Source organism: Lissotriton helveticus, chromosome 10, assembly GCF_964261635.1.
Source record: "Lissotriton helveticus chromosome 10, aLisHel1.1, whole genome shotgun sequence".
Taxonomy (NCBI): Eukaryota; Metazoa; Chordata; class Amphibia; order Caudata; family Salamandridae; genus Lissotriton; species Lissotriton helveticus.
The window spans coordinates 1,180,457,471-1,180,472,705 of NC_136071.1; the positions used below are offsets into that span (position 1 = coordinate 1,180,457,471).

A 15,235-nucleotide genomic window follows, 5' to 3' on the forward strand; every position below is an offset into this window, starting at 1 on the left:
AGTACAGAATCGACAAGCCACACACCTACCAATATTTTCAACTAAGACACTGGCTCACACATAAAGACATTATTCCTCATGTGGGCCGCCTACTTACACCATACGAAAAATGGCTCCTTTCCAAGTCCTCAGACAAGCGGGCGATCACTGAACTGTACAAGCTCCTGTAACCCCCCCCCCCCCCGCCTGTGTCTAAATCTGCGGGGCAGAAACGGTGGGAGCGTGAACTGGGGCGCACGCTCTCTGATGGAATGGCAGGACATCTACTATAGGGCGCACCACACGGCCCGAAACATGGCCAGCCGCGAATCAGTGGTCAAGGTAGCCTATTACTGGCACCTGACACCAGAGAGACTCCACCAAGGTAACCCTAGAAGAGATTCCACTTGCTGGAGGGGATGCGGGCACACGGGGACCATGCTTCACCTGCTATGGGAATGCACGGAGGTACAGGAATACTGGGAGGCGGTGCTCCGAGATATAGACCAGTACTTCGAGACGGAGATCCCCGCTTCCCTGCCTATACGATCCTGGGCCTCCCTAACAAACTCACATTCCCGCTCAAATCCATGAGGGGGAAGCAGATGGGACTGGTGATGGGGGCAGCGACTCAACACATCCTCTCACTATGGGGCACCAATAGGAAACCCACACACACGGGGAGGCTCCACTGGCTATGGTACATAATGGGGATGGAAAGGATTCAAGCCTCCCTCACGCAAACGTCAGACACCTTTAGAGAAACGTGGTTGCCACTGCTCACTTTGCTAACCCAGGAATTCAACGAGCTTACTTGCCCAAAATATCTAAAAGTCCTTAGACTAGCGGATGAGTTCCACAAGACTCCAGGGGATGAGCGAGAAACTGTGTAACTCAGATCCATTGGACTACTCGCGGCTAATCAGCGGACACCACCAGAGAGGGAGGGGGGGTTTGGGGGGGACTATCAGGGGTTGGGGGCAGTTGGGGTTAGGTTGGGCTCGGGGGGGGGGGTAGACATGGGAGTTTCATTTTGCACCATCTTGACGGGTATCACCAGCACCAGCATTCATGGACACACGGCACCCGTTCCCGGAAACCAGGACTATACTGCGGGAGCCAAGAAGGGGATAGAATTGTGCTTCCTATGCTGTGTTTTTTTATTTGTTACCATGTTTTGTCTCAACAAAATAAAAACAAATTTGTGTCTGTAGTTGTAGGTCTGCCGATCATATATATTGCAATTTTACTGTTAGCCTTATGCCATGTGTGCTACATGGAATCATGGGAGCCCCATTAACGTGTAGCACTGTGCACCCCCACGTTAGTGACACCCCAGTGTGGTGCTAGCACTGAGCAGCACCTGCTCAGCATAGAAATGGCCATATGCACAAAAGTCCTGCAATAAAGCAAGTCAGCATATACATATGCATTGTTAGAAGCGTCTGAGTGTCTGATTCTACACGAGAACAGAGGCTACCATCTACTCGGTGCACCAGTTTACTAGTGTGGATTCTGCTCCCTAGGTGGACCCTCGTTGGTAAATATTTGACTGGTTGATGTGTGAGGACTTGATGAATTGAAGCCCTTTGATGCTTTTTAATAATTAGATATTTTCATGATTCACTTCTGTGTGTGCAGGGCTTTAAGTGGGACGTAAAAAATGAGGGGGTCTCTCATAGGGGCAGCCAATGTAATTACGAGCGTGGCTTACAACTGTTAAGTAACAAAAAATCTGTACTTAGCATAGTGTGCTGCACCACTGGTATTGGGCTTCTTCTGTTATTGCCTCCAGATATATAATATGAATGACATTAAACCTACAGCCAGACAGGACTATAGGCTTTGTCAATGGTTGTAAGTTGCATAAGATAAACAAGAACAAACTGCAGCATTTTCATTACTATATACAATGAAAACATAGGTGGTTCAGAGATGTGTTACAGGTGGGAAACACTTAGAGGGCCTGTTTCTGTTGGTTGTATGTGCTTGGCTTGGGGGTCATTTTGCAAGCAGATCAGTTTGAGGATTGGGCACTTTTTTGATTTGATTCTGTTTTCTTCACACTTGTGCTTCAAAATGCTATATTTGGATCCCCCTTTTTTCAACAATTTGCAGTAAATATGTGGTGTAAAACCCACCTTGTGAATCTAATTTTTTTTTCCTTGGGGGGGAAGAAGCCCCCCGCTCCCTCATTTTGCAGTTTGGGCTCGCTCGCTTCGCTCACTCGATTATTACATTAGTCCACTAAATTCTCATAAGAATTGTGCTTTACTAGCCAACTACTGCAACACTAGAGTTAAAGCAGAGGCTATTTCAATATCGGATGATGAGTGAATGCAGTACATTTTCCAATTATTTGCCATTAATTTAAGCTGCAGAGACCAGTTTGTCCTTAGTGTTGAAACAGACTCACTGGAAATATATGGGCGCCTTCCTATGAGGAGATTGAGAGATTCAATAAGGCTTCAAGAACTTTAGGTGCTATGGGCCCTGAAGAACTCCTGATAGCACGCATTAAACATGAAGCCGCCTTATGTGAAATCTCTTTATGTCCACTGTTCCAGTACTGCTATCTGTCCGGCGATAGTCCATCTTCTTGAAAGGGAAGTATTGTTGTACCCAAATGTAAAAACAATTTGAAACCCTATTCTGCCAGCTACAGACAAATCACCCTCCTGATGTAACTGGCAAAATATTTGCCAAAAGTATACTACTTCACCTTCAGGAATAGGAATTTAGAAAAACCTCATGCCTGCTGAGTAGGCTGGCTTCAGTAAGAATTGTGATACCCTTAATAATATCACAACCCTGATTGAACAGTATCCCTTGGCTAGGGGAAGGCCCACGTATTCTACCTTTATTGATTTCTCCACAGCGTTCAACAGGGTTGACCGAGGGATGCTGTGGAGAAAACTGTCTGCACTAGGGATTCCTGCTCATCTTCGAGGTTAATAATTGACTTGCACTTTTCTACTTGGACTCAGGTCCTGATGGGAGGGAATAAAGTTTTTTCCAGTGAAGTGGCAACAAATAATGGTCTAAAGCAGAGGTGCCTGCTTACACCTCTTCTTTCCTCACTCTACACTCATGATTTGCCTCATAGAGTTGGTCAGACAAATGTGGATCCACCTAAATTAGGTTTAATGAATGTTGGTTCATTGTATTCACCAATGTTATTGCGTGTTTACACTCAATAAGGTTGTAAATATTCTCAGTGAAGGATGTTTTGTATTTGATTTGTTAATTACACAGTTTTAGTTCATCTGAGGGATACCTTTGTATGGATAAACCAATTTATCTTTCAACAGTAGTGGTATGTTTTTCTTGTTTGCTTTAATTTTGTTGCATTGCAGATGAGGATGAATTTCTATATTCTTTATATGGAACTCTGTTGAGTTCAATATTACAATAAATAAGAATGTAATTGAATTACAAATGCCTATTATTCATATGTTGGCAGATCATCTTTGTCACATATCCCTCCAAGGACTTGTTCTGTGACTGTCACAAGCACAAATTACACTGTAAACACTATTAAACAAGTTCATCCTTGTATTTGGAAGAAGTAATTATTTTTGGGGAATTCCTAAACATTTTCAGAAGTACTCTTAGAAAGCAAATGATGCTGAGAACCACTTCCTCTGCATTTTCACCATTACTGGAGTTGTTTTCTGCACACCTGCACTCTGGAAGTGAATTTACTCCTGCTCATGACTGATGTAAATCTCCACCATTTAAAAGGTGGAAATGAGTCAGCAAGATCTTGTCAATATCCACAAACAAGTATGCTTAATATGAAGAAAATCTTATTTTTAAAGTGGTTTTACACATTCAAATAGCTCTGTGGATTGGACACCCTGCGTAGCCTGCTAAGTGCACCCAGTCTCGTTACCTCATTGTCCTTAGAACTCCTGTATCTATATTAATAGGGCATGTACCTTGTGTCTCTTCCTCCACAAGACCCTCGCTCTGTAATACCATGTGCCCTTAGGTATTTTCTCCCTGGATCTCTCACCAGAAGTTATCACATGTCTCCTACATCTCCCACTTCCTAGATCCCTTGCACTGATTCAGTGACATGTACCCCGCATGTCTCCCTACAAGTATCGCTCACACTGATGCGATCACATGTGCCCCGCATCTCTTCTTCCTGGATCCCTTATACTGATGCTATGACATGTGCCTCTCATCTCTTCCTCCATGGATCCCTCGCACTGACACAATCACATGTGCCCGCATCTCCTCCTCCATGGAATCCTTGCATGGATGCAATCAGATCTGCCCTGTATCTCTTCTTCCTGGATCCCTCACACTGATGCGATGACCTGTGCCTCTTATCTCTTCCTCCATGGATCCCTTACACTGATACATACACATGTGCCCTGCATCTCTTCTTCCTGGATCACTAACACTGATGCAATCACATGTGCCCTGCATCTCCTCCTGCATGGATCCTTCGCACTGATGCAATCACATGTGCCCTGCATCTCTTCTTCCTGGATCACTAACACTGATGCAATCACATGTGCCCTGCATATCCTCCTGCATGGATCCTTCGCACTGATGCAATCACATGTGCCCCACATCTCCCCCTCCATGGATCCCTCTCTCTGATGCTATGACTTATGCCCACATATCTCAGTCCCTGATCCCTTGCACTGATGCTATGACATGTGCCTGAAAGCTCCTCCTCCATAGATCCCTCGTAGTAATGGTATCAGATATGCCCTGCCTGTCCTCCTCCCTGATCCCCCACACTAATAGTATGACATGTGCCCGCATCACTTATTCCCTGGATTCCTCTCACACTGATGCAATCATATGTGCATTATATCTCCTCCTCCATGGATCTCTTGCACTGATACAATCACATGTGCCCTGCATCTCCCCCACCATGGATCCCTCACACTGATGTTATCTTTTGAGCCCCGCATCTCTCACTTCCTGTATCCCTGGCGCTGATACTGTCACATGTGCCCTACGTCTCTTCCTCAATGTATCCCTCGCACTGAGGCAATCACAAATGCCTGCATCTCTAACTCACTGGGGGGCATATTACCAAGCAGGGCAATAGGCAATTATCGCCGCTTTAGCTTCTGTTTTAACACACTAAGCGGCGATAATTCTATCGCTCTATTAGCAAGCTGTCGCTAACAGCAGTTAGCGACAGCTTTAGGCGATAGCTAGCGGTTTGGGTCCCGCTTTGCATGTCAACAATATTTATCGCTAATGACATGCAAAGTGGGCGTACCTAACCGGTTAATGACTGAAAGCAGTCGTTAACGTCGCTATCGCCTATTAGCAAGGCAGGCGTAGCGATGGAAATATTCCCGCTATCGCCAAAAACTAACGCCTGCTCTGACCAGTTCTTAGCCATGTTATCAAATGGGAGGTGGATAACATGGCTAAGAGCATTTTGTCGCTAATGCGTGAATATCGCTGTATTCTCAGCGATATTCATGCTATCGCCGGAAAATGTATCGCTTTGGAGATAAATGTAGCAAATAGCATGTTATCTCAGCGATAATTTCCGGCGATGCTTAGCGATAAAAAATTAGTTGCTAAGCCTAGTTAGCGATAAATATCGCTAATCGTTGGTAATATGCCCCTGGATTCCTTGCTCTGATGCTATCACATGTGCCCCGTGTCTCCCCCTCCATGGATCCCTCGCACTGATGCGATCACAAGTGGCCTACGTCTCTTCCTGCAAGTATCACTCAAACTGATGCACTCACTTGTGCTCCACATCTCTCACTCCCTGGACCACGTGCACTGATGCTATGACAAATGCTCTTCATTTCATCCTCTTATCTCTCATATGAGCATATATAACGTTGTCTCTCAACCTGCTGCTTGTGTGATGAAGTCACATTGGATATTTGCCTCTTCCCCAGTTTATTTCTCACAAAAGCCCTTCTCCGCCTCCTCTCCAGGTCCCGCGCTCTGTGTGCAGTGAGAGCTGTCCTCCTGGGTACAGGAAGGTCCCTCTGGAGGGCCAGCCCATCTGCTGCTATGACTGTGCCCCCTGCTCAGAAGGAGAGATTACCAACAAGCGTGGTAGGTGATAAAACACTGCATGCCAACCAATGATCCTTTCCAAAGACCCAAAGGAGAAGACTTGCACATGTAAATTACTCACAAGTGTAAGTTACCTTTGTGAATCGCCTCCGTAGTTTGTATTTATTTAGTTTTCCTATATTCCCTCTGGCCGGAACATGGAAATAAAGTTATTTGAACAGAATGACGCCATTATTTTAGGATCTGCCAAAGCCAAAATGAGTCCATTGTTACCATTCAATCTCTCTTTCTCTTCCTCTCTATTACTCTCTTCCTACCTGCTCCCAACCAGTGCTGGCTTCAGGGTAGTGTGACCGACATTATCGCGCCAGGTGCCAAGATCAAGGGTGCGCCCTCTGCATGGCAGGCTGAACCGATATTGGAGCAGCCTGCAGAGATCTTTATATGCATAGAATTGTTCAGGGATATTTGTAATGGGATGATAAATCTGGTTGTTAGAGCACAGCAGGGAGAGATCTGCTTTTTGTCTAGTCACAGTTTTGACTCATGATAAGGTAGCCTAGGGCCACATGTACCACCAAAGCATTTTGTGAGTACCTAATTGTGACATTTTGCGACTTGCAATTAGAAACTCACAAATGCAATATATACCAGTGTCCAAGACACTGTTTGGGAATTCCAATAGGGTTGCAATTGACCTGCATCATCAATATTCATGAGGCAGGTTGTAATTTGCGACCCACAGGGAATGTCCTGTAATCACAGGGATGGTTGACTTCTGGGGTCAGCAGACCACCATGTCTCTTATTGATGTTTAAATAGAGCATTTTTTTCATTCAATGCAGCTTGTTTTCCTTAATGGAAAACAGGATGCATTTCAAAAATAAAAAATGAAAAGCTCCCTCTTCATTTTTTTAACAATAGTCGGCGGTCCATGGAACCATTGCCTACTCTTAAAAAATGTTGCCACTCACATTCGCAGCCTCCTTCATGGAGTTGGCAAATTATGAATGTTTTGCGACTACATTCCGCTCGCAAAACATTCATACGTGTCCCTGCGACTCGCCATTAGGAAGAGATGCACTTGGCATGCCCCTTCTTAATACCAGCCCGCAAACCCTATTATGTGAGTCAGTAATAGCTGATAAATTCGCGAAATAGGGTTGGTACATGCCATTTTAGCGTTCGCGAACTGCCCAATTCTCTGTTAGCGACCACTAAAACTTGTCGTACATGTGCCTCTAGTGTTAATATTTCTGATACAAAGCACAACAATGTGTGACATGCAGTACACAGATTAGTATTTTCTGCAGACAGCTTAGTGGGTTATTGCTTTTGTAACAGAGATCCTTTTAGTATTTGGAGTTCATAAGTAATAATCCTTTTAATGCAGCACATTGAGCATTGATGCAGCATCAAAGTGCTGCATGTAAACAGAAAGGCATAGATTCAGAACCTTATTGTTTATTCCCCTCAATCTTCTGTTATTCTAATAACAATCATTGTGTGACGCTTATGGTGCGGATTTACTAAGACTTTGTTCCTGGTTTGCATCAGAAAAGTGGTGCAAACCTGGTGCAAAGTATTATTTTGAGGCTTACTTTCTAGTGCAGATCCTGAATTAAGTTGGACAGTAACCCTAAGTGGCATAAAGTAGCACTATGAGATAGTTTACGCCACGGAGGCATACCATGGGTGGTACATGAATGTTTACATGCACTCACCCATGGATGTTAACACTAATCCCTATCTACTAACATTAATAGAAAGGAATAGGCAAACAAATATGCATCTTCAAGGCAGGTGTAAAGTTGGAGAAAATATTTCCATGTGTGCTGCACCCTACATTAAGCATACAAAGTGGTAAAATGTTAAACTTTGTCAGACTCAGACAATGAATTGTGTGCTGGAAGGGTACACTTTCAGCATGCATTGACAGAAGGCAGTTCAGGTACGCAAGTACTAGAGGACGGAGCAAAAGCACCATATCTTAATAACTTTGGTTGCTGCTTATGCGAAAAAAAGTTTGGCTAATTATTTAGCGAAGGCGGGGGGGGGAGGTAGGAATCAAAAAAAGTTCACACCCAAAAGAGTAAGTCAGAAAGCAGTTGTAAATGCATTCCAGATCAGCCTGGATTAAGCCCAGCACCAAAAATTTAAAAATAATTCCATTAAAATGAATTATATAGAATATTTTGGTAATGTTACTACATAAGAAATAAATATCAACATGCTATTTAAGTAGGAATTTATCAAATAAATGAAAAAATATATGTCATTTAAAATTAATATATTCAAATTTCTAAATATTTAATTCAAAACTAAGTTTTTTGTGCTGTAGTTGTTTTTATTGTTCTCCACTGTTAAAGTACATGTATACACTTAATTTGCATTAATGTTTAACATTGAAATATTTATATAATTTATTTTAAAGATTAATACACTTTAAAAAAATGTCCTAAACTTTACAATCAGGAGATCTCTGCCCTAGTGGCTATGGCTTTGTATCAAATGTTACTAGTAGCATCAATACATTCTTGAATTGAGGCTCTACCACCTGGTTTCAAGGGATAGGGACATGTAAGTCCAGACTATGTAGTGTATTTACACTCAGAAATGGTGAATAGCCAAAGCTAGTAAATGTACTGCACACTACAACTCTAAATTTAAACATGTATCTTTGTATATTTGACTTGTGAATAATGAGCATAGAGCGATTCTTACATTTTTGTGTGAATTTCATACTTTTGGGTATTCACAATTTCCTAGTCAAATAAAAAAATATTTTTTAAACAAAATAATGAAAAAAACACAACCTAACAATTACATTTTAATTTAGCAATGAACACATTTAATTAAAGCCTGAGTTTAATTAACGTAAATTACATTTTAAATATATATTTTTAATATGGTTAATATTAATCTGTGGCAAGCACTGAATATAAAAAGGAAGCACCATGCCTGAAGGAGGCAGGAGGTGGGAGAGTAGAAACTACACAAATTATTTGTCTCCAGGTTGTCCATGATAGCACTCAGTTTCTGTTGCATACTACAGAACCATGCACACCCACCTCATCTGCAGTACAGTACAGGGCACACTGAGGCCACAGATCTCAAGTTTCTGCAGTACTGTACGGTTTTGTGCACACTCAGGGCACATAATTCAGTTTTCTGCAGCACAGAACAGCACCTTGCACAGTCAAAGCACAAATTTCCATTCTGCAGCACAGATATCCAATTTGTAGGTCCATAGCTTAGGGATTTCGGGGGATGATTGGTGTCTGACACCCCTTTCCCAAATAAATACATTCTAGACCTGCTAGTTGGGTGTAGGGGACCCTGAGTGGGTCTGCTGTGTATGTGTCAGTTTTTCTTGTCATCCTTAAGTGCATCAACGTGCTGTTCCTAGGGACCCAAGCAATTTGCCTTAGATACCAGCTAGGTGGTGAAAACTTTTAGCATACGCTACGGCACTGTTGGACCCTCACAACGTATTGGGAAACAGTGGTATGCCAAAGGCCAGAATCTCAATAGGACTTAGGCTGTCTGTTTACTGAGATTGTTCTCCACACCCCAATCCATTATTATCAGTTCCAAATTTGCAAACTTAGCTCATGCCCTGGCTCACTGACACATCTATGTTATGAGAATCCCCTACCAGTCCCTCCATACAGGGGTGGAGATGGAAATGTTTCAAATGGTCTGAATGTGAGAGCATTTTAATGAAGCTGGAAATACAGAAAGGATGGTGTAATACAGACCACACAGAGTCATGGGATGTAGTACTGAAGGACTACCCTTTTGTAGCTAATGCTGGCAACTACTTTCGGCTCCTGGATGAAGAATCGTCTGATGAGAGTTGAGGCTCCTATCTCTGCCAGTTGGGTCTTTAGCCACATATTGACCACACTCTGATTTTCAATGACCAGGATGAAAACTCACCGTAATCACTTCCAGGCACCCTCTGCACTATACCCCCACATATTGGAATGATCTATCATATATATGAGTATGGTATCACCCTTCAGTTGATAATTGGGCCCTTATTTTTTGGTATTTGGTGTGGGAAGGAAAGCAAGGCATCTTGCTGTACTGCCCTACTCTAATGTGCAAGGGCAGCAATGCACCGCATTTATGCAACACAGTGAATTCCTGTCCTTTCTCACTGCGTTGGTGCAGTTTTGGCTTACTGGGGCAAACACAGCCACTGTTATGGCCCAACGTTGGGCACTCCTGTCATGTACTTCCTACCAATCTGTAGGATCTGCATGTTTGCTGGACAACATAAACTTTGGGCGAGGTGCCTAGACTGAATCCGGGCACCCCCACAGAATATGTTGGCCTATAGACCAGCTAGCTCTCAGTGCCACCATAGGCATCCCTAACAATGCCAAGGAGATAATATTTTCTGGCAACAACTGACCATGACAACCCTGACCCCTCAGGGATCATGGAAACAGATCAGAACCTTTTGCTCAGTAACTGGTGTTTTCTTGTGCTCGGAGAAATACACAGAATACAGAATGGGACATTTTCAATATATTTATTAAACCAATGGTTTTCTGGTATAGAATGCATGTGCTGCCATAATCAGTAAACAGAAGCAGATGAATGTGATTGCAAGCACCAGAAGCATAAATAGTAGATGCAGTTCTACCATGGTGCTAAACAATGTATATATGTAGGGAAATATACCAAGCAATAATCTGGTGTACTCCCACTATGCAAAACCCTACTCTAAGTGTATCTAGAGTGTATGTAGGTGTGGAGCCAATAATCCCCCCAAGGGACGATCCAACATCATTACCTAGTGGGAGACAATGTAAGACCCCATCTTGGTCACAAAGTGGACACCCCCTCACAGAGATGTCAGACCAGTGCGTGGTGAAGTCTTAGCATGCAGGGACTCTCGGTGTCAGCTGAAGTGCCTCCCCTGCTAGAAAGCAGCCTTGCGATGTACATGTAGATTCCAAATGGTAGACGCAACATTGTTGTTGTCCACATCAGCAGACGACGGTTCCAGAGGACACCTTGAAGCAGGTTTATGGTGCAAATGTGATCCCAAATAGTTGAATGACTTTTGAGGCTTTTATAAATATTTTAAAGGAAAGCTTGCTTTTAAATGATTTTAAAGATGCTTTTAGATTAGATTTCATTAGGACATGTTAAATTCCTTCTTCTGGCTTCAATCACGGGTCATCCTCCTAAGCCCAAAAATTCTGTAAAGAGCCTACAAATCATCATTGATAAGAATGTATTTCTGAAACCCCATCTGGGAGCAGTCACATCTGCCTGCTTCTCTAAACAATGAAGAATTATGAACATTTGCATATTCTTAATTTTTGATACCCTGATTCAGATTGTGCTGGCTTAAGTTATCACTACATTAGAATATTCCCATTCCCTCCACCATGGCTAAAGAACTTAATCATTGATTGTATCTGGTTCAAAATGAGGCAGCAAGGATTATTTGTCAATAGCCTAGATGGTGCAACATCTCCCCCTTATTGAAAAAACTCCACTGGTTTCCTGTGGTACAGTGCTCGATTTTTAAGTCAAGCTGTCTCATTTTCAAATCTATAAATGGTAAATGCCCAGCCTTTATATCTTCTTGAGTTAAAAAATGTATACCAAATTGCACCCTGAGATACAGGGACAAGAATTTCCTCAGAATACCTTCATTACAAAGCAAGAGATTGGGTCGGTCTAGATTCTGTGGACCCCACGAACTTCGAAATCTCTTCCCCTGGAGATCAGATCTAATGCAAATTACATTCATTTCCATAAACTATTGAAGACTTGGCTCCTCCGACAAGCCTATGATTAACCGCATGCGTGCGGCGGCTATTTTTGCGCTACGCGGCTTTTTTCAAAAAGCCGCGTTACATGACGAGCTGAGCTTGTCATCAGCGTGCGAGCGGCACGACTCATGACGAGCTCAGCTCGTCATTAGCGCCGAAGGGGTTAAATTATCTCCGGCAGTATGCGGTCTTCTGCTGCCCAGCACCAAGGAACCTCACCGGGGATTTGGAGATTTATGAAACTCATATAATATAACATGACAATTTTATTTTAAAAATGAAACTCATATACTATAACCTGACACTTTTATTTTAAAAATAAATAGTCATTTGTAGTTTGAGAATTATGAGTGGTTGAGGATCCAGGAGTTAGATAGGGAGCTCTGTGAAATTGTATTTTTAAATTCTTTATGAGAACTATTAGCAACAAATCTAGCTGAGGAATGCCTATCAAAACAGAGGTAGATTAATTGATTACAATCTCTAACTACTAGGAAATGAACACCAGAATGTTCAAGTATTTAGGTTGAAATGAGTTTTCAAAAAAGTGGATCCGAATGAGTAGGGCCATATATATTCATTATTAAAAGGATATTGTACTGTATTTTGAGTTCTTCTGAAATCCACTATCCCTCAGAATCATTTTCCTGTGAAATAAAAGAAATAGGTAAATTCTTTTGACAAGTTATAGCAACACCATACTTATTAGAGACAGAGGAGGAGAAAAATACTTCACCGAGCCATTGCTTCTTAAGTTTAACAACCTCAATATCAGAAAAATGTGTTTCTTGCAATAATACTAGCTGACCCTTAGGTCTAGTCAAATGAGAAAAACCTATCTGACTCTTAATTGGGTTTCAAAAACTCTTCACATTTTACATAATAATTCTAAGATTCATAACAAATAATGTGATTGAAAAACACTTGACTTAAATAAACACATATTATTTAACATTCCTAGAAAAAAGGAAGAAAAAAGAAAAACACGCAGAAGTAATATGAAAGAAAGAAAACAAGAAGTGGAGAACAATCCCCAACACACTAACAAAGACATGAATGTGAGAAAGAGGAAAAGAAAATTCCCTAGTCATAGTTGAAACAATGCAAATATGAATTTAAACACTCAAAAGGATATGAAAGTTGTGGAACAACCTACATTCAGAAGTGCAGACTGTGACTCTAATGGTTAGAAAAGGAATAAAAAAATATATATACCAGAGTGATGAATGAAAATGAAAGAAAAAAACACGAGGAAGTGCAAGAAAAATGGGCATCATGCAGCTCAATATTAAAATGTAGAATGTAGAAACATCGAAAAACAACATAATGGTCTCCGAAGGTAGACATAATGACATAAAGATAGGTAAAAAATTAACTGGGAGATGAACAACAAGAGGAGGTGGAAATAGGTCTCGGATCTATTCACTAAACTAGTCTAAAATATATATTTTAAAGCAATGAGATACAATTTATGAATAGCCATGGGGATGCCTAAAATCTACTTGATGCTGGTCGTGATTCTACTGCCACATCGTTTGGGACCCATCAGCCACCCTCAACCACCCGCTGCAGCCACCTGGACTGTCCGGGACTACAATCCCCAGGAGGCAGTGCGCTCTCGCGGAACTTGCAGTGATACTGCCAACCTTTAAAAATCACTCGGGGCTCCCGCGGTGCGGGACGCCTAAAATCTACTTGGTCGTGATTCTACTGGCACGTCGTTTGGAACCCATCAACCACCCTCAACCACCCACTGCTGCCACCGACCGCTGAGCGCTAGACTACCCGGGACTACAATGCCTTTTTAGGTCGAGTCTGGGCAGCGCATGCGCTGCTCTGCGAGGCATGCTGTATTTGAGTGTGGACTTGAAGCTCCGCTCACTTTCCGCCCATATTTTTCATTGACTTGTGTCATTATCCTTTGTAAATGCTGGTTTCTGGTTCGTCAATATGCTTGTTAGTACTTCCTTGTCTTCATTTGTAACCTCTCATGAGAGATGGCTTTTTTATATATATTGTTACACCTTCTGCCTTATTTCGTTTGTAAATGAGGCACAGGGTCGGAGCTGATTTGCATATAGCCAGTGTCTGACCCAGGGTGGTGTGGAGTGCAAACAAACGATGGATTTAGGCCCAGATCCTTGTACTGGGGTGAATGTATGACATTGTTCTACCTTCTGTCCATCAACTGTGGTTTTTGCAATTTTCACCCCGAGTGGGCTGGGTATGCTCAGACGTGAGTCCCAGGCTCTCCACACCACTGGAGTCAAGCTATCCAGGCTGATGAAGGCTGATAGCCAGAAACCGGTCCTTGGATGCTTGATTCCGGTCTGGGAACGACATGGCTTGGTAGTTCGGACTGGACTGTTCCCATGAGGCACAGGGTCAGAGCTGATTTGCATACAGCCAGTGTCTGACCCAGGGTGGTGTGGAGTGCAAAAAAACGATGGATTTAGGCCCAGATCCTTGTACTGGGGTGAATGTATGACATTGTTCTACCTTCTGTCCATCAACTGTGGTTTTTGCAATTTTCACCCCGAGTGGGCTGGGTATGCTCAGACGTGAGTCCCATGCTCTCCACACCACTGGAGTCAAGCTATCCAGGCTGATGAAGGCTGATAGCCAGAAACCGGTCCTTGGATGCTTGATTCCGGTCTGGGAAAGACATGGCTTGGTAGTTCGGACTGGACTGTTCCCATGAGGCACAGGGTCAGAGCTCATTTGCATATAGCCAGTGTTAGACCCGTCTGCTTCTGAGAGCCCCCTCACCACTATGATTGCTTTTGTTCCCCTGTACCTCCCAAAATTTGTCGCTTTTTATTTGTCTACCAGGACTTTTTATGTGTTGTCTCATGGGGTTAGATGTTCCTTGATGCCCAGTTGCTCACAAGGTTTGTGGCACCTATTTACAAGGCGCCTGGCCCAAACCTGTGGCATTACAAACTGGGGTTGTCAACCTGTATAAATGAACCTAAAATGGTGGACACCCTTTTTCCTCATGTGAAGTGACTCCCATTGGAGCCTTCATGAACCCTGGCCTTTTGAGATTTTGGCGCCCTTTGTTTGGCGCGCATTTCTGACAGGAATTCCTTTATTTTCCTCAGGTACATAAAAAATGGCTGCTCTAGAACCCCAGTACGGTGGCTGTGAGTGTCCTAAATACCCCTCAAGAGTGCCATGTCATTGTCACAGCCAGAGAAGGTTCTAGAACCTTCTGGCTCGTGCCAGTACCCCAGGGCACTGGCTATATAAGGCCCAGTCCCTGGCGGCCATTTTAGATGAAGATTGATTAGACTAGAGAAGAAGAGATTCCAGACTTGACACCAGATTGACACCTGCCCTGTTGACCCCTGAGGTGGCTGGTAGCGCAGGCAGTAGAGCAGCAAAGGGTTGCAGGCGTTGTGTCTGACTGGCGTTCCAGTCAGCTACGTGAG

At 43.0% G+C, this 15,235-nt stretch overlaps 1 protein-coding gene across 1 annotated transcript in view; it reads left to right on the forward strand.

The window, feature by feature from the left end:
- The window catches only part of LOC144784199 (vomeronasal type-2 receptor 26-like), a 45,352-nt gene that overhangs the window by 2,274 nt on the left and 27,843 nt on the right, over positions 1-15,235 (forward strand). The window contains exon 3 of the mRNA XM_078662857.1: positions 5,877-6,039. Coding sequence (XP_078518983.1) covers positions 5,877-6,039 — 163 coding nt within the window. The remainder of the gene's footprint in view (positions 1-5,876; positions 6,040-15,235) is intronic.